The sequence below is a fragment of the Halichoerus grypus genome, chromosome 2, assembly GCF_964656455.1.
Source record: "Halichoerus grypus chromosome 2, mHalGry1.hap1.1, whole genome shotgun sequence".
In the NCBI taxonomy this organism is placed as follows: domain Eukaryota; kingdom Metazoa; phylum Chordata; class Mammalia; order Carnivora; family Phocidae; genus Halichoerus; species Halichoerus grypus.
Genome location: NC_135713.1, coordinates 146,967,771 through 146,988,356, shown reverse-complemented (window position 1 = coordinate 146,988,356; position 20,586 = coordinate 146,967,771). Strand labels below are relative to the sequence as shown.

At 36.1% G+C, this 20,586-nt stretch overlaps 1 protein-coding gene across 1 annotated transcript; it reads left to right on the top strand.

Annotated features, from left to right (window-relative positions):
* Window positions 1-18,238: 18,238 nt before the first annotated feature.
* LOC118540874 (olfactory receptor 2L2-like) lies at window positions 18,239-19,207 on the top strand. The gene has a single exon (XM_078066350.1). It carries the CDS (start codon window positions 18,239-18,241, stop codon window positions 19,205-19,207), a length of 969 nt encoding a protein of 322 aa, XP_077922476.1.
* The last annotated feature ends 1,379 nt before the right edge of the window (window positions 19,208-20,586 follow it).

The following is a 20,586-nucleotide window of genomic DNA, read 5'->3' as shown; positions in this document are numbered from 1 at the left end:
TTCTGAATGATAACCTTGCTGGATAGATTATTCTTGTCTGCAGATTTTTCCCATTCAGCACATTGATATATTATGCCACTTTTTTTTTTTAAGATTTTATTTATTTGACAGAGAGATTGACAGAGCCAGAGAACACAAGGGGAGGGAATGGGAGAGGAACAGGGAGAAGCAGGCTCTGCACTGAGCAGGGAGCCCGATGTGGGGCTTGATCCCAGGCCCCTGGGATCATGACCTGAGCCGAAGGCAGATGCTTAACCATCTGAGCCACCCAGGCGCCCCTATATTATGCCACTCTTTTCCGGCTTGCCAAGTTTCTGTTAAGAAATATCCAGTTAGTCTTATTGTAAGGTCTTTTCTTATAAATTAAGGACTTCTTTTATCTGTACTTTTAAGATTTCTTTATTGGCATATTTTGCAAATTTAATTACAATATGTCTTTTTTTAAGATTTTATTTATTTATTTGACAGAGAGAGACACAGAGAGAGAGGGAACATAAGCAGGGGGAGTGGGAGAGGGAGAAGCAGGCTTCCCGTGGAGCAGGGAGCCTGATGTGGGGCTTGATCCCAGGACCCTGGGATCATGACCTGAGCCGAAGGCAGACGCTTAACGACTGAGTCACCCAGACGCCCCTACAATATGTCTTGATGTCAGTTTGATTTTGTTGATTTTGATGGGAATTCTCTGTGTCTCCTGGATTTGGATGTCTGTTTCCTTCTCTAGATTAGGGAATTTTTTAGCTATCATTTTCTCCAATAAATTTCCTGCTCTCTTTCTCTCTTCTTCTTCCAGGACTCCTATAATATTAATGTTATTCTGTTTGATAGATTAACTCAGTTCCCTAAATCAACTTTCATGTTCCATTATTCTTTTTTTCTCTCTTTTGCTCAGATTAGTTATTTCATTATTTTATCTTCTAAATCACTTATTTGTTCCTCTGCCTCTTCCATCCTTGTGTTCATGGCATCCAGTCAGTTTCAAATATGTTATTCTATTTTTCATTTCTTTTTTTATTATTATGTTATGTTAGCTACCATACAGTACATCATTAGTTTTTGATGTAGTGTTTCATGATTCATTATTTACGTTTAACACCCAGTGCTCCATGCAATACATGCCTTCCTTATCATTAGCCATCAGGGAAATTCAAATCAAAACCACATTGAGATACCACCCTATACCAGTTAGAATGGCAAAAAATGACAAGGCAGGAAACAACAATTGCTGGAGAGGTTGTGGAGAAAGGGGAACCGTCTTACACTGTTGGTGAGAATGCAGGTTGGTACAGCCACTTTGGAAAACAGTGTGGAGGTTCTTCAAAAAGCTAAAAATAGAGCTACCCTATGACCCAGCAATTGCACTACTGGATATATACCCCAAAGATAGAGAAGTAGTGAAAAGAAGGGGCACATGCACCCCAATGTTCATAGCAGCAATGTCCAAAATAGCCAAACTGTGGAAGGAGCGAAGATGCCCTACAACAGACAAGTGGATTTTTCATTTCTGACTGATTTATTTATTTATTTATTTTTATTATGTTCAGTTAGCCAACATATAGTACATCATTAGTTTTGATGTAGTGTTCAATGATTCGTTAGTTGTGTATAACACCCAGTGCTCATCACAACACATGCCCTCCTTAACTCTTTAGCTCTATGGTAAGGGCCTCCTTGAAGTCCCCATTCTTTTCTCAAGCCAAATAGCATCTTTATGATTGTTGCTTTAAGTTATCCATCAGGCATGTTACTTATATCTTTTTTTATTTGATCCCTGGCTGGGACCATTTCTTTTTCTTTCTTTTGGGATGAATTCCTCTGTCTTGGCATTTTGTTATGTCTCTGTGTTCTTCTCTGTGTTAAGCAAGCTTGTTATGTTTCTGCTCCTGAAAGTAATGGCTTGATGAAGAAGAAGCCATATATTGTTCTGGGCCTGGTGCCTCAGGAAGAGTCTCTGATATGTGCTGGGTACACTCTGCTGCTGTGTTTTGGCTGCTCTATCCTTCAGGGCAGTTATCTGTAGTGGCTCTCCTTGCCTACAGTGGGCAGTGTCTAGTCCTTGGCTAGAGTGTGGTGAGTTTTAACTAGGTGAGCTCTGGTTGGCTTGTGAAATGAGACTTGATGCTACTTCTACTAAAACTGATGCCTTGCAAGACTCTATATATAGGAGACTTGGACTTGGTGTGGGAGGGGTTTCTGCTGGTCTTCTGGGGAAGGGGTCTGCCTCCCTGGGACTGAGGCAAACTTCACCATGAAGGACAGTACTGGCGGAGTGCAAGGGTATTGGACCTGGTATAAGCACGTTAGGCAGTCAGTGTTGACATTGTGGCACCAAGGTGGTTTTGTGTTTATACTGAAGTATAGGGGAAGGAAATGTTTTCAGCTATATGTTTGTTCCTGGAGCAATGTCTCCATGCATACTGCTCTCAGGCAATGACCCCAAGTAGAGCAAACAATACCCCCATGTGTCTCAGGCAAGCCCTACAGATTGTTACCTACATGCTGTCTGCCTCTGGGGCTGTTTACCTGCCTTCTCTCCAGGAATAACACAGTACTCTCCATGCTTTTTCCAGCCAAACCTGCTGACTTTCAGAACTCTAGGCTCTAAGGATGTGGTGTAGGCAGGGTTCTGTGCAGATCCCCTGGGGAGACTCTTATTGTGATGGGACTGAGGGAGGTTTGACCAGGAAGGGCAGTCTTGTCAGAGTGCAGAGGCATGGGACTTGGAGTAGGCAGGCTATGCAGCCAGCATGGGGACCGAGTTGCCCTTTGCAGGTGGCTCTGCATTTATGCTGAGGGAGGATGGCACCTGTTGGCTCCTTTATCCCTTGAAAGGAGTCTCCATGAATGCTACCTCTCATGGATGTGCTCCAAGAAAAGTGAATAATCTCTCTACTGTGTGCCCTGGGTGTTCAGATCATGCCATCTGCCCGTGGGTTGTTTGCCTGCCTTCTCTCCAGGAGTAGGGCAGCACCCTCAGGGCTCTATTCCAGCCAAGCATGCTGACCTTTAAAATACTAGTAAAGTTGAGTAACAAATGTATTAATAACAAAAATAACTGAAACCATGTTATTGGATATACAATAAAAATATGTAATTTGTGACATCATTAACATAAAGTGTGAAAGGGAGAACTGTAGAGTTTTTGTTTGTAATTAAAGTAAATTGTTATCAAAACAGATTGTTATAGCTGTTTGAAGCAGCACTTAATTTTCATTATAACCATGAAGAAATTATCTTTAGAAGATACACAAAAGAATGAGAAAAAAAATCAAAGTGTATCATTACACAAAATCAACAAATTATAAAAGAAGACAGTGAGAGAGGAAAAAAGAGACAAACAGTCTAAAAGACAGATAGAAAACACTTAACAAAATGACAATAGCAATTTCATAACTAATAATATTTTTTATTTAAATTATTTTCAACTGAATTGATTAAACTCTCCACTTAAAAGACAGAATGGATGAATGTATTAAAAGAAAAAAAATGATTCAACTCTATGTTGTCTGCAGGGCACACATAGGCTGAAAATAAAGGGATGGCAAAAGATAACCAAAGTAGAGCAAGAATGTCTTTATTTATGTTAGACAAAATAGATTATTTGAAAAACTGACACATGATATAAAGAAGGTCATTATTTAATGATGATTAATTCATGAAGAAGATAAATAATTATAAATATGTTTGCACCTAAAATAGAAGCATCTAATTATATACAGTAAACATTGACAGACTTGAAGAGAGAAATAAATAGCAAAACAAATAATAGGAAAATTAAGTGTCTCATTTTAATAATGGATTGAATAACCAACAGAAAAATCAATAAGGAAACAACAGATTTTAACACACTATAGAAAAAAATAAACCTAGCAGATATATACAAGACATTCTTCCCAACAGCAATAAAATACACATTTTTCACGAGTGCTCGTGGAACAGTTTCAAGGGTAGATCACATTTTAAGTCAAAAAACATTCTTTAAAAATATGAGAAGATTGAAATCATACCAAGTATATTTTCCAGTCACAGTGAAATTGAACTAGATATTAATAACAGATGGGAAACAAGGAAATACATGAGTTAAATAACACATTTCTAAACAACACTGAGTCAAAAAAGAAATCAAAATTGAAGTTAGTAAATATCTTGAGACCAAAAAAAAAAAAAAAAAAGAAAACACAACACACCAAAAGTTATATGATGCAACAATAGCAGTACAAAGATGGAGATTTATAAGTATAAAGCCTTACATTAAAAAATATATTTAAATAACCTAACCTTATACCTCAAAGGTTTAGAAAAGTAAAACAAAATTAATGCCAAAGTTCTAGCAGGAAGGGAATAATAATGCAGATTAAAGCAGAAATGAACAAAAATGGAAACTGAAATACAATAGAAAAAAATAATGAAATTAAAGTTGGCTTTTTGAAAAGATAAATGAAATTGGCAAGCCCTTAGTTAAACTAGCTATAAAAATAAGACTCAAATTATTAAAATTATAAGTAAAAGAGGAAACACCACAACAGATACCACAGTGATACAAAGAATTTTAAGAGACTACTATGAAAATCTCATGCCAACATATCAGATAATCTAAAAAAAAAAAAATAGATAAATTTCTAGAAACATGAAATCTACCAAGACTGAATCATGAAAAAATGGAAAATCTGCACAGACCCAATAATGACTAAGAAGATTGACTTGATACTTTAAAATCTCCAAACAAAATAAAGCCCAAAACCAGATGGCTTCACTGGTCAATTTTACCAAGTACTTAAAGAAGAATGAACACCAATATTTCTCAAACTTTTCCAAGAAATAGAAAAAAAAAGGGGGGAACACTTCCAAAATTTTATTAAAAGGCCAGCATTACTCAACATAGTCAAACAAAGACACCATAACAAAAGAAAACTACAGACCAATATCCTTGATTAGTATAGATACAAAAATCCTCAAAAAAATACTAGTAAACTAAATTTAACAGTACATTAAAAGGATTATATACTATGAACAACTCACTTAAGATATTTACTATTGGGGTGCAAGAGTGGTTCAACATATACAAATCAATTAATCAATTCAACCAATTAGCAATCAAAATCAAACACTATGTTAATGGAATAAAGAATAAAAACCATGTGATCATCTCAATAGATGCAGACAAAATATCTGACAAAATTCAGCACCCTTTCATATAAAAACTCTCAACAATCTAGGAATAGAAAGAATTTACCTCATCATAATAAAGGTCATATGTAAAAAAAAAAAAAAAAAAAACCACAGCTAATATCATACTCAATGGTGAAAAAGTTTCCCTTTAAGATCAGAAACTAGGCAAGGGTACATGGGTGCCTCAGTCATTTAAGTAGCTGGCACTTGATATCAGCTCAGGTCATGGTCTCAGGGTCCTGGGATTGAGCCCCATGTTGGGCTCTGTACTCAGCAGTGAGTCTGCTTGAGATTCTCTCTGTCCTTCTCCTTTTGCCCCACACCCCTGCTCATGCTCTCTTCTAAAATAGATAAATAAATCTTAAGAAAAAAAATGATCAGGAACTAAGCAAATATGTTCACTCTCACTACTTCTATTCAATGCAAGTTTTAGACCAAACAGTTTGGAAAGAAAAGAAATAATAGTCATTCAAATCAGAAAAGAAGTTATTTCTGTTTTCAGCTGACATGATATTATATGTAGGAAACTTCAAAGACAACTGAAATAATGAAAGGTAATAAACAAATTCAGCAAATTTTCAGGATGAAAAATCAGAATTTAAAAATCAGTTGTTACTTAAAGGGTCTATCCAACAAGAAGATCTAACAATTGTAAATATCTATGCCCCTAACATGGGAGCAGCCAATTATATAACGCAATTAATAACAAAAGCAAAGAAACACATCGACAACAATACAATAATAGTGGGGGACTTTAACACCCCCCTCACTGAAATGGACAGATCGTCTAAGCAAAAGATCAACAAGGAAATAAAGACTTTAAATGACAGACTGGAACAAATGGACTTCACAGACCTATTCAGAACATTCCATCCCAAAGCAACGGAATACACATTCTTCTCTAGTGCCCATGGAACATTCTCCAGAATAGATCACATCCTAGGTCATAAATCAGGTCTCAACCGGTACCAGAAGATTGGGATCATCCCCTGCCTATTTTCAGACCACAATGCTTTGAAACTAGAACTCAATCACAAGAGGAAAGTCGGAAAGAACTCAAATACATGGAGGCTAAAGAGCATCCTACTGAAGAATGAATGGGTCAACCAGGAAATTAAAGAAGAATTAAAAAAATTCATGGAAACCAATGAAAATGAAAACACAACTATTCAAAATCTTTGGGATACAGCAAAGGCAGTCCTGAGAGGAAAGTATATAGCAATACAAGCCTTTCTCAAGAAACAAGAAAGGTCTCAAGTACACAACCTAACCCTACACCTAAAGGAGCTGGAGAAAGAACAGCAAATAAAGCCTAAACCCAGCAGGAGAAGAGAAATCATAAAGATCAGAGCAGAAATCAATGAAATAGAAACCAAAAGAACAGTAGAACAGATCAACGAAACTAGGAGCTGGTTCTTTGAAAGAATTAACAAGATTGATAAACCCCTGGCCAGACTTATCAAAAAGAAAAGAGAAATGACCCAAATCAACAAAATCATGAATGAAAGAGGAGAAATCACAACCAACACCAAAGAAATACAAACAATTATAAGAACATATTATGAGCAACTCTATGCCAGCAAATTAGATAACCTGGAAGTAATGGATGCATTCCTAGAGATGTATCAACTACCAAAACTGAACCAGGAAGAAATAGAAAACCTGAACAGACCTATAACCACTAAGGAAATAGAAGCAGTCATCAAAAATCTCCCCAAACACAAAAGCCCAGGGCCAGATGGCTTCCCAGGGGAATTCTACCAAACATTTCAAGAAGAATTAATACCTATCCTTCTGAAACTGTTCCAAAAAATAGAAATGGAAGGAAAACTTCCAAACTCATTTTATGAGGCCAGCATTACCTTGATCCCAAAACCAGACAAAGACCCCATCCAAAAGGAGAATTACAGACCAATATCCCTGATGAACATGGATGCAAAAATTCTCACCAAAATACTAGCCAATAGGATCCAACAGTACATTAAAAGGATCATTCACCACGACCAAGTGGGATTTATCCCTGGGCTGCAAGATTGGTTCAACATCCGCAAATCAATCAACGTGATACAATACATTAACAAAAGAAAGAACAAGAATCATATGATCCTCTCAATAGATGCAGAAAAAGCATTTGACAAAGTACAGCATCCTTTCTTGATCAAAACTCTTCAGAGTATAGGCATAGAGGGTACATACCTCAATATCATAAAAGCCATCTATGAAAAACATACAGCGAATATCATTCTCAATGGGGAGAAACTGAGAGCTTTCCCCCTAAGGTCAGGAACGCGGCAGGGATGTCCACTATCACCACTGCTATTCAACATAGTATTGGAAGTCCTAGCCACAGCAATCAGACAACAAAAAGAAATCAAAGGCATCCAAATTGGCAAAGAAGAAGTCAAACTCTCCCTCTTTGCAGATGATATGATACTTTATGTGGAAAATCCCAAAGACTCCACCCCAAAACTGCTAGAACTCATACAGGAATTCAGTCAAGTGGCAGGATATAAAATCAATGCACAGAAGTCAGTGGCATTCCTATACACCAACAACAAGTCAGAAGAAAGAGAAATTAAGGAGTCGATCCCATTTACAATTGCACCCAAAACCATAAGATACCTAGGAATAAATCTAACCAAAGAGGCAAAGGATCTGTACTCAAAAAACTATAAAATACTCATGAAAGAAATTGAGGAAGACACAAAGAAATGGAAAAATGTTCCATGCTCATGGATTGGAAGAACAAATATTGTGAAGATGTCAATGCTACCTAGAGCAATCTACACATTCGATGCAATCCCCATCAAAATACCATCCACTTTCTTCAAAGAAATGGAACAAATAATCCTAAAATTTGTATGGAACCAGAAAAGACCCCGCATAGCCAGAGGAATGTTGAAAAAGAAAAGCAAAGCTGGCGGCATCACAATTCTGGACTTCCAGCTCTACTACAAAGCTGTCATCATCAAGACAGTATGGTACTGGCACAAAAACAGACACATAGATCAATGGAAGAGAATAGAGAGCCCAGAAATGGACCCTCAACTCTATGGTCAACTAATCTTTGACAAAGCAGGAAAGAATGTCCAATGGAAAAAAGACAGTCTCTTCAACAAATGGTGTTGGGAAAATTGGACAGCCACATGCAGAAGAATGAAACTGGACCATTTCCTTACACCACACACAAAAATAGACTCCAAATGGTTGAAAGACCTCAATGTGAGACAGGAGTCCATCAAAATCCTAAAGGAGAACACCGGCAGCAACCTCTTCGACCTCAGCCGCAGCAACTTCTTCCTAGAAACATCGCCACAGGCAAGGGAAGCAAGGGCAAAAATGAACTATTGGGACTTCACCAAGATAAAAAGCTTTTGCAAAGCAAAGGAAACAGTCAACAAAACCAAAAGACAACTGACAGAATGGGAGAAGATATTTGCAAATGACATATCAGATAAAGGGCTAGTATCCAAAATCTATAAAGAACTCATCAAACTCAACACCAAAAGAACAAAGAATCCAATCAAGAAATGGGCAGAAGACATGAACAGACATTTTTCCAAAGAAGACATCCAAACGGCCAACAGACACGTGAAAAAGTGTTCAATATCGCTCGGCATCAGGGAAATCCAAATCAAAACCTCAATGAGATACCACCTCACACCAGTCAGAATGGCTAAAATGAACAAGTCAGGAAATGACAGATGTTGGCGGGGATGCGGAGAAAGGGGAACCCTCCTACACTGTTGGTGGGAATGCAAGCTGGATGGACTCTGAAAAACAAACTGAGGGTTCTAGAGGGGAGGGGGTTGGGAGGATGGGTTAGCCTGGTGATGGGTATTGAGGAGGGCACGTTCTGCATGGAGCACTGGGTGTTACGCACAAACAATGAATCATGGAACACTATATCTAAAACTAATGATGTAATGTATGGGGATTAACATAACAATATAAAATTTAAAAAAAAAAAGAAGGAAGAATAAAACTAGACTTACACTTTCTGATTTTGCAATATATTACAAAACTAGAGTAAATTAAAATTACAGTATGGTGCTGGCAAAAAACCCCACAAAATATAAAAGAAACAAAACAACACAAAACAAACAAATAAAAAAACCAACAAACATATAGACCAATGAAACAGAATAGAGCCCACAAATACACCCACACATGTAGAGTCATCTGATCTGTGACTAGAGTCCCAAGGGTACACAATGTAGAAATAAAGTATTTTCAATAAATGGCGTTGGAAAAACTGGAAAAGAGTGAGATTAGGCCCTTATTTCACATCATACACAAAAGTCAACCCTAAATGGATTAAAGATTTAATTGTAAGACCCAAATATATCAAATCCCTAGAAGAAAACATAAGGAAAATCTTCATAACATTTGTCTTGGAAATTATTTCTTGTGTATGACTAAGCAAAAAATAAAATAAATTAATTAATAATAATAATAGACAAGTAAGATCACATCAGATAAGAACTTCTACACCAAAAGGAGACAATCAACAGAGTAAAGGGCAGGCTAAAGATTGGGAGAAAATATGTTCAAATGATATACCTGATGAGATTAATATGCAAATATATAAAACACTCCCACATTCAATATAAAAAAAACACAAATAACCCAATTATAAAATGGCCAAGGGATTGAATAAATATTTCTCCAAGAAGACATTGTACCAATTATATAAAGGATGCTCAACATCCCTAATCATCAGGGAAATGGAAATCAAAACCACAAGCTATCACCTCATCCCTGTTAAGGTGGCCAGTATCCAAAATAACAACAGGAAATAATCTCTTGGTGAGGATTTGAATAAGTTGAAACCCTTGTACACTGTAGGTTGGAATGCAAAATGGTGCAGTTGTCATGTAAAACATTATGGAAGTTCCTCAAAAAATTAAAAAAGAAAAAAGAACTCCTGTATGATTACTCATCCCACTTCTGGGTACTTATCCAAAAAACTTGACATTAGGGTCTTGTAGAAATATATGCACTCTCATAATCATGGGAGGTGGCATTATTCACAGTAGCTAAGAAATAGAAAGGACCTAAATGTCCCTCAGCCGATGAATAGAAAAAGGAAATATGTCATATACATACATTAGAATATTATTAGTTTTATTTTTTTTTAAAGATTTTATTTATTTATTTGAGAGAGAGAATGAGATAGAGAGAGAGCATGAGAGGGGGGAGGGTCAGAGGGAGAAGCAGACTCCCTGGTGAGCAGGGAGCCCGATGCGGGACTCGATCCCGGGACTCCAGGATCATGACCTGAGCCGAAGGCAGTCGCCCAACCAACTGAGCCACCCAGGCGCCCAGAATATTATTAGTTTTAAATACTAAGGAAATTCTTTGATATGTAACAATATGCATGAACCTGGAGGACATATGCTAAGTGAAATAAGCCACCAACAGTAAAACAAATACTTTATAATTCCAATTATATGCAATATCTAAAATTGTCAAACTCACAGAAACAGCAGAATTGTTTGCTCTTCAACAGGTATAAAGTTTCGTTTGCTCTTCAACAGGTATAAAGTTTCAGTTACGCAAGATGAATTAGATATCTGCTATACAACAGTATGTCTATAGTTAACAATACTGTATTTTGCAGTTAGAAATTTGTTGAGAATGTAGATCTTATGTTATATGTTCTTACTACAATAAAAGAGACCTTTTTAAGAGGGTGAAAACATAGTTACATACTGGGAGGAAATATGTGTAAACTACCTATCTGACCAAGGACTATACCAAAATATATAATAGACATTTAATTCAATAGTAATCAGCTAAATAGAAAATAAATAAAAGACATGAGCAGGCATTTTACTGAAGAAGATACGTATATGGCAAACAAACACATGAAAATGTGTTCAACATCTTTAGCCATTAGAGAAATGCAAATTAAAATCACAAGGTATTACTGCACACCTATCAGAAGAACTAAAAGAAACAATAATTACAACGAAAGCTGGAGAGGTTCCAGAGAATTCAGGTATCTCATACATTGGTTTTGGGAATATAAAATGATATTATAGCCATTCTGGAAATAATATCTCACAATTGCACTATTCTGGAAATATCATCTCACAATTGTACTCTTGGGCATGTATCCTAGAGAATAAATACTTATATTTACACACACACACACACAACTATATATACTCACAGTGAATTCAGTCATAATGGCCAAAACTAGAGATAAACTAAATATCCTTCAACAGGTGAATAAACTTTGATACAACCATAGCATGAAATATTACTTAGCAATAAAAGTAAATGAGTGATTGGTATATTGCACAACTTGTATAGATCTCAAAGGAATTATACTGAAAGAGACAAAACAAATATCAAAGGGCTACATAATATATTATCCAATGTATATAATATTATCAAAATAACAAAACTACAGAGATGGAGAGCAGATTAGTGGGTAAGGGGCTAAGGAAGGGGTGTAAAAAATGAGATCACTGTTACTATAAAAAATAATATGATGGATCCCTGTGATGGAATCATTCTGTATCTTGCCTGTGTTGTTGGTCACACAAATTTATACATGTGAAAAAATTGCAAATAAAAAAAAAAAAAAACAGGTGAAATGTGAATAAGGTCAGTGGCTCACATCAATTCCTGATTGTAATTGGGGGAAAGTGTGGGAAGCAAACAAGGGATCATTCTATGCTATTTCTCATTACTGCATATAAATTTATATCTTAAAATTTAAAATTAAAAAAAGGTACTTGAGAGCTACACATACCACTTGTGGTGTTTTCAGGGGAGGGAGAGTCAAAATATGATTAATTTTTCCAAAGTATAAAGTCTGTGACTTCATACTGACATAAATGAATGAAAAAGAAAGAAAGAAGAAAAAAAAGAGAGAGAGAGAGAAGAAAAGGAGAAAGGGAGAGAGGGAGGGAGAAAAAAAAAAGTTCCTGCAAGATTATGTTAAGTGAAATAAGTCAAACAGAGAAAGACAATTATCACATGGTTTCACTTATTTGTGGAACATAAGGAATAGCATGGAGGACATTAGGAGGAGGAAGGGAAAAATGAAGGCGGGGCAGAATCAGAGGGAGAGATGAACCATGAGAGACTATGGACTCTGGGAAACAAACTGAAGGTTTCAGAGGGGAGGGGGGAGGGGGGGATGGGTTAGCCTGGTGATGGGTATTAAGGAGGGCACGTAAGGCATGGAGCACTGGGTGTTATATGCAAACAATGAATCATGGAACACTACATCAAAAACTAATGATGTATTGTATGGTGACTCACATAACATAATAAAATTAAATTAAAAAAAATAATGATGTATTGTATGGTGACTCACATAACATAATAAAATTAAATTAAAAAAAACTAATGATGTATTGTATGGTGACTAACATAACGTAATAAAAAAAATTTTAAAAAGGATAATTCCAAATAATTTATGTAGATACTCCACACCTCAAGAAGGTACAGATTAACTTGCCTCCTACCTTGAGTGTAAACTGCACTCAGTGCCTTGTTTCCAAAGAGTAGGACATATAAAAAGGGAGGGGGGAATAACTTTACAGTAGAGAAATCTGGCAAACACTACCTCAGCCAAGTGACCAAGATTAACATCATCAGTGATAAGTCACATAGATATCACGTACCCTTAACAAGACATGATTATAAGGGCACTTTACCTCTGCAATCTTCTTTCCCCAAACCTATAACCTTAGTCTAATGAGGAGAAAAACATCAGACAAAAACAGATTGAGGGATATTCTACAAAATACCTGTCAGCACTCCTCAAAATTGTCAAGGCCATTAAAAACAAAGACTGAATGATTCTCACAGCCCAGAGGGGTCTAAGGAGACATGCTGGCTAAATATAATGTGATCTCTTGAAAAGCAATCTGAAAGAGGAGAAGGACATTAGGCAAAATGAGTGAAATATGAATAAAGTATAGAATTTAGTTATTAATGTATAGATATTCGTTCCTTAGTTTTACAGAAGAACCAGTGTTGGCTCCATAATAATGTATGTTGTTAGCAATAGAGAAAACTGAATGAAGGACTTATGAGAATTTTGTACTATTTGTCAACTCCTCTATAAATCTGGAACTGTTCAAAATGTCAACTCCTTTATAAATCTGGAACTGTTCAAAAACTAAGTTTATTTTAAAATACTACTAACATTTTAAAAGTATCTAGTTTGATGAAGCAGTTTGATATTCTTTTGAATCAGGGATCTATCTGGATCCATATGTGAGAGGAAAACTTAATAAAAAGGAGCCTGGTAGGATCTGATGGCCAAAAGTACTTGATTAGAACTCAAATATGGCCATTATTAGCAACAGCAAAGGTGACTGTAGGGTGAAGGAAGAGAGAATGAGGGTGTGAAAAAGAAATAAACTATCTCCAAATACAAAATATCCTCACATTTCCTTTAATTCTTCAAGGCCCTTGCTGAGTCTGGCTTCAATAATGTGGCCAGTTAAACATGTTGCTTATTCTAATACCATCACTTTATTTCACACTGTCTATATTAATTATAGCAGCTTCTTTCCTGGGTAGGGATTGGGGGTGCAGTGGATTACTGCCTGTATCACACTCCCCTCCCCTATACTTCTTGTACATTTTGACCTTCCTCTGTCTATGTTCCAACACCATTCCTCATCCATCCCCACAGCTTCTGTATCCAGAAGAAATATGGATGACTAATTTTCCCCATAAAAGCCATGCCAGTCCATTTGCATTGACATCATATACAGCTATTTATGCTACAATTTCCATCATTCCTTATTTTCATTCATCGCTACTTGTCCCTTAAGACCCAACTCAGATGTTACTAGTCCCATGAAACCATTCTTTGATCTCCCACCAATCTTTCATCTAGACAAGCAAAACCCTTTGTTTGTTTGTTGTTATAGTTATATCTACCTACTTTTATTGCAGTATTTATCTCCCATACCATAATCTCTTTCTTCATAAATCAGTTTCCCCCATTTTAAAAAGCTTTAGTGAATTTATTTTTTTCCATTTCAAATTCCCAGTATATAGTATACCATTTGTTGATCTTCATGAAATTTAATTTAATTAGTAGTGTTAAGTCAGTGCCTACTAAGAATAAGATAATCTACCAGGAAAAGGAAACAAAAGGAACACTAAGGCAAAACCCTAGGCTTTTCATAGTTTAAAATCTTCTTGTTAACTGTTAGAGAGTGTTAAAAGGTCGGTAACAGTATAATGAAGATAATAAACCAAAAGAGAGATGTCATAATTAACTAGGAAAGTTATGTAGATATACACTATAGACATAAAGGAAGACTTTACTGTGGAGGTGAGACATCTGACCATGAAGAAAAGGGAAAATTTAGCTAAAAAGATAAAGTAAAGGGGATAATTCTGGACAGGGGATACAGGTATAAAGTGTGATTTCTGGGAAGGACAAAATAAGAGATCTTAGAAAGGAAAAATCAATAACTTGCTTCGTGGTTGTATGGGATTAATGACTAAAAAGCAAAGAAAATTCTAAATTGGACCTCTGGGAAAATGATAGTGGTGCTGACCAAAAAAAAAAAAAAAAAATCAAAGCATGTACTAGTAGATAGTTTTGAAAAACTCTAATTATATCCTGGGGAGAGGATTCCTCCAGGACGCTATACTTGGGTGCCTTCGCCCTTAATGGGAAACTGGTGGGGCTGCCATGAACTGCAGTCTTTGATCTGACCAGGCATTCCATACTAACCCCCATGGCATTGGGGAATTAGGGAGATCTCGGCCCTGCTCACAACTGGGCAGGCTGAGAAGAGACAGCTTATCAAGACCTACTCAGTTACCTGGTTTTTCCTACTGAGATAGTTTATATTTTCTTCTTTAACAGTATATTCAGAATTAATTGGCAGCAGGAATTTTGAATATTTTATACTTTCTAAGAAATTTCAAAGACTGAACACAAATTACAAGGTAAGCATCTTAATAAAGGAAGTAACCCAGTTTTCCTAGATTGTGAAAATCCATTTATGCTAACTATATGGTTATTTGTCAATAGTATCTGTAAGGCTCAATCTTGGTAAATAGATAATTTACCAAGGAATAAGAAAGTGTTATTTGACTGTGACCTGGTTCTTTCTGTATATCATTTATCAAGTAAACATAATAATGCTGACTCTCCCCCCATATATTCCTACAAAATAAAATGTTGGAAAGTGCTTTGAAGCCCATAAAAGATCATAGGTCAAAATAAAGTAATACCTTTCAGTAGAAAAATGATTGTTTGTGCTAAAAGCATCTAGTTTGGTCCAGGTACAAAATCCAGTGTTCAAATGCCTAGATTCCAGCCCTGAGCTGATTATGTATTTAACTCATATTTTCACCGAAAGCAACATGCTAGACCTAAAAAGAAAAGGTAGAACTTAGCAAAGACAGTCCTTTCCATCATAAATCTTGTGGTTTAGGGGCGCCTGGGTGGCTCAGTTGGTTGAGCGGCTGCCTTCGGCTCAGGTCATGATCCCAGGGTCCTGGGATCGAGCCCCGCATCGGGCTCCCTGCTCGCCGGGGAGCCTGCTTCTCCCTCTCCCTCTGCCTGCCTCTCTGCCTGCTTGTTCTCTCTATCTCTCTGTCAAATAAATAAATAAAATCTTTAAAAAAAAAAAAATAAATAAATCTTGTGGTTTAAGGGGCAAGATATATATGAAAACATATAGTCACACAAAAAAAGATGAAATTTAGGTTTCAATCCAGGCTGTGATGAATAGAATTTGGAAGGAAAGTTTATAATAGAACCTAACCAAGCCTGGGGATACCCAAAAGTCTCAGGAAACAGCACTTGATCTAGAAATCAGACGTTATGTAAGATAGCACTTAAATCACAGGGCCCTGCTTTGCTTTTCTGGAAAGTTAGAGAATTTTCAAAGATCTGGACATTCTGAAATCTGTTTCTCACCATCTGATAACTCTAGTTCAGGCATAAAACCCACTGACTGCACCAAGACTTCCTTTAAGGCAGGGAAGAGAGATGCACGCTGGCTAATTTTGCCATTATTATTGTTATTATTATCGTTTATTATTATTATTATTATTATTATTATTATTATTATCTTAAACTCCACATCTAAGACAGGCTAACTCATGCCTATAGGCAGCCAGCTTCTTCTCTGGATGGCGGAGCATATCATTCATATCTAAGGCAGGCTAACTCATCAAGTCAATCAAACACCCAATGGCAGGAGGCTTTTCACTCAAGCCTTTTGGCTCTGGACATTATAGTATGTGATCACGTCAGTATGTGATCTCTTGGTTTGAAGGCGATCAACATAGAATGCTGTAATAAAAGCTGGATATATAAAGACAGATGCCTATTTCTGGCAGTGCCAACCCACAGAGGCCTTCTCGTTCTTCACAAGAAGTTTGAGGCTCTTAGTATGAGTAAAGGGAGAACAGACTTGGATATTTTTGTTATCACAATTTCTTTAAAAGTGGATACTCTTTTTGGTGAACAAATCAAAATCAAGTATCTGCATGGAAGCAATGAGTTGAAATCAATCTATACAAGTGTTAGAAAAGTAATCTATGACCTAGTACACACTGTTTCTAAGGAGAAGGGTGGACATAGGCAACAGGTTTTTTTAGTCCTTTCTGTAAATAACAAAGGAAACTTATATCTCACTGTTAATGTTGTAACACATACACATAAACACAGGTTTCAGAAGAGGGGAGTAGCCTAACAATTTAGAAATGATATTTTCAAGAATTTCCTGAACAAATGAATGTCACAGTTTTTCAAGAACATAATAGAATAAGATATTAGAGTATTTTATTTTACTACCATTTTGTTAGGATGGTTTTTAAAACATGATTTAATAATAAATTTTATCAAGCTTTTGTAATTAATGCAAATGGCATATATATTTTTTCTTTAATCTGTTCTAAATGGTGAATAAACTTTAGGAATATTCTGATGCTAGCCTTGCCTTTCATTAAATTCAAGTAATTATATTTTTTTAATACACCATTAGGGTCAATTTGCTCTTTTCTTTATAATTTTGGAAACTATTTTCATGAATAAAATTTCCCTTTCTTGTACTGTCATTGTCAGGTTTTTAACAAGGTCATATGAGTCTCCTACAAAGGAGTGTGTTCCCTCTTGTAATAAACTCATCAAGAGTTGTGCAGATATTTAAAGCATTTTATAGGTATCAGGGAAGAAGATTAAATATAGCTAAGGTAGTCTAAAAAGGAAAAAAATTAAATCTTGAGGGAAATGAGCCCTAAAGATTTTCCCTGTACCCATCAATGGCAAAATAGCTGTAGCTAGTAGTTAAGAATAGTATGAATTCTACAACAGTAAGAACCCTACAAGATCACGTAGAAAGGAAACTTTCTCCCTCAATGATAATCTGAATTTACTATAGACCATGTAAATACAGTAAGTGTTTTCCCTGGATAGAAAATAAGGCTAATTAGATTAAAACCTTAAATTATCATAAATGCATATAACACAAACTATAACCATAATGATCAATTTTTCCCTTAAATTATAATGTCCAGAGCCAAAAGTCTTGAGTAAAGTAGAAGTGTTTTAAAATTACAAAAATAAATCTTTCTATAAATTAAATTAGCAATTTTTTTCATAGCCAAATAAAGTCTATAATATCTGGCCTGGAAATAAGTGTAAATTTTTCCTCAAAAATATTACTAAGGAAATCACTAGAAAGATGAGAATGGAAATAGCATAATTTTCTAAAACAGTGAAAAAATCGGACAATATGAAATTGGAAACTGTGACTTACTAACTCTTCATCATATTTTAAAATTGTAAAAAAAAACCTACAATTATCCAGTTTCTTTTAATATATGAAAATACCTCTAATACATAAAGTAATGGAATGCATTTTAATATGTATACTCTGGTTTCTAAAAGTACATTAAATCATGGATAAGGAATATAGAAGAAATAGTAAGAACTGATTCAAGTGATTATGGATGAGTATTTTTATATTTGCCATTGTTCTTAAACTTTAATAAGAAACTGCTTAATTTCTATGACATTTTTAATAAATCTCTTATCTTTCTGTTATCATTACAGAGAGCCATGAGGAGTGGGAATGAGACAGAAACCACAGATTTCATTCTCCTGGGCTTCTTCCCTGAATTTAAACACATCACAGCCATGGTCTCCATCATTCTCCTGATCTACGTGGCTGCCTTCACTGGCAACACTCTTCTGATCCTCATTTGGTTGTATTCCCATCTCCACACCCCCATGTACTTCCTTCTCAGTCAGCTCTCCTTAATGGACTTGACTTTGACCTCTAGCATTGTCCCCATGATGGCAGCCAACTTCTTCTCTGGATGGCGGAGCATATCATTCATGGCTTGTGGGACTCAAATTTTCTTCTCCCTGACTGTGGCCATTGCAGAATGCATCCTTATAACTCTAATGTGCTTTGATCGTTATGTGGCTATATGTGATCCTCTCCGATACCCAGTCATCATCAATCCTAAGGTTTGCTTACAGATGATTGCCATGTCTTGGGCTGGAGGGGCACTTACTTCCCTGGGCCACACTGCTTTTACCTTGCATTTTAATATCTGCAGCCCCAGAGAGATTCCCCTCTTCTTCTGTGAAGTCATGGCTGTGCTTAGGATCGTCTGTGAGGATATCACAGCCTATGAGAAGGCAGTGGTGATAACAAGCATCGTTGTTCTGCTGCTGCCCTTATCTCTTATCTTGTCTTCCTATGTTCTCATCTTCCTTGCTGTACTCCGAATGAACTCCCCAGAAGGCAGGAACAAGGCTCTGGCCACCTGCTCCTCTCATCTCTGTGTGGTGGGTCTCTATTTTGGTCCAGGTATGTGCATCTACATGAGACTCGGTTCTGCCAAGACTCCAAAGTTGAATGAGGGTCTCTTTCTGTTTGGAACTGTCCTCACTCCACTCCTAAACCCTCTTGCCTATACTCTTAGGAACAAGGAAGTCCTCCAGGTAAATGGCAGAAATCCCATTATCACCCATAGGCAAAACAAAGATGCACCAGCAAAGGGGCATTTTGTCAGTTAAAAATAATAATAATAATAATAATAATAATAATAATAATAATCCCTTCAAGATCCTGGAAAAGTCAACTCACTTTACTGATTTTATCTGCAGGAAAAAAAAATGTTTATCCTTTCCTTTCTCCATCTTAGAATTTCTTTTTGATTGTCCTAGATGATGTGCTAATGAAGGACAAGGAACTGTGTACATCAATTCTCTTCATGATTCATACTTGATGGTAATATGCTCTTTAGTATTTCCAAAAGTTTCATGTTGATTCCATGAAAAAAGGTCAGTGTCTACATCCCTAGAATGAAAAAAAAAAAAGTACCAAGCACATAGATACCTCAGGATAATTCCCTGATAAAATTAATCAATGGGCATGATGATAAATCATCAGGGATCAGATAAATTTACCAGTGTTGTTTTGTTCTCTCTATCTAACAGGACTATTAATTCCTCTTACTCCTGTAAAAATAGTCTTCACTCTATGGCAGTGTTTCCAAAGAGTGGTTTTCTGATCACTTGCATTAGAATCATTTGTTGACTTCACAAAATATACCACTTTTGTGACCATCTCAGATTAGCAGAATTAGAATCTGTTAAATTCGGCTCAAGAATCTGACCATCAGACCATTTAGTGATTGTCATGTTTACCAAGGATTGTAAGCCCCCGATGTAATTATTGACCTAATATTCTAGACCTGCCTTGCAAAATAAATTCCCAGTCTTAAAGTTTCCTGATCTCTTTATAATGTATGTAATAGAATATGTTAAGGTGGCTAGCAAAAATTAATGTTATTTTTAAGATAGTGGAAAATAACTTGATGTTTGGAATAGTTCATAATTTAAAAATTTTGAGCACACAGAGTAAAGAGAAAGTAAAAATAAAGAAAAAAAACTCAGATTTGTGATATAAAAATATGAATGATTGAAAATATAACACAATAAAATTTAAAGCAGGAGACATTATAGGTGTTTCCAAAATGTTGATATATTTCAAAAAATTGAAAATACACTATATAACTAGAACACTAGGAACTTATTACATGTTTCCTTTAAAAAAAATGACTGAAATAGGGGTGCCTGGGTGGCTCAGATAGATAAGCTTCTACCATGGCTCAGGTCATGATCCCAGGGTCCTGAGATTGAGCCCCACATCAGGCTCCCTGCTCAGCGGGGAGCCTGCTGCTCCCCCTGCTTGTGCTCTCTCTCTCTCTCTGTCAAATAAATAAAATCTTTAAAAAATGACTGAAATAACATAAAAACAGTTTTCCAGTGAAAAGGAAACACTCAGAAGGAGCACTAACATTCTAACAACTTCTCCCTTAAATATCTCAGAAGCCATCAATTGACATTGTATTACAGAGATACAAAGCTGAGTTCCAGAAAACTTAAAACCT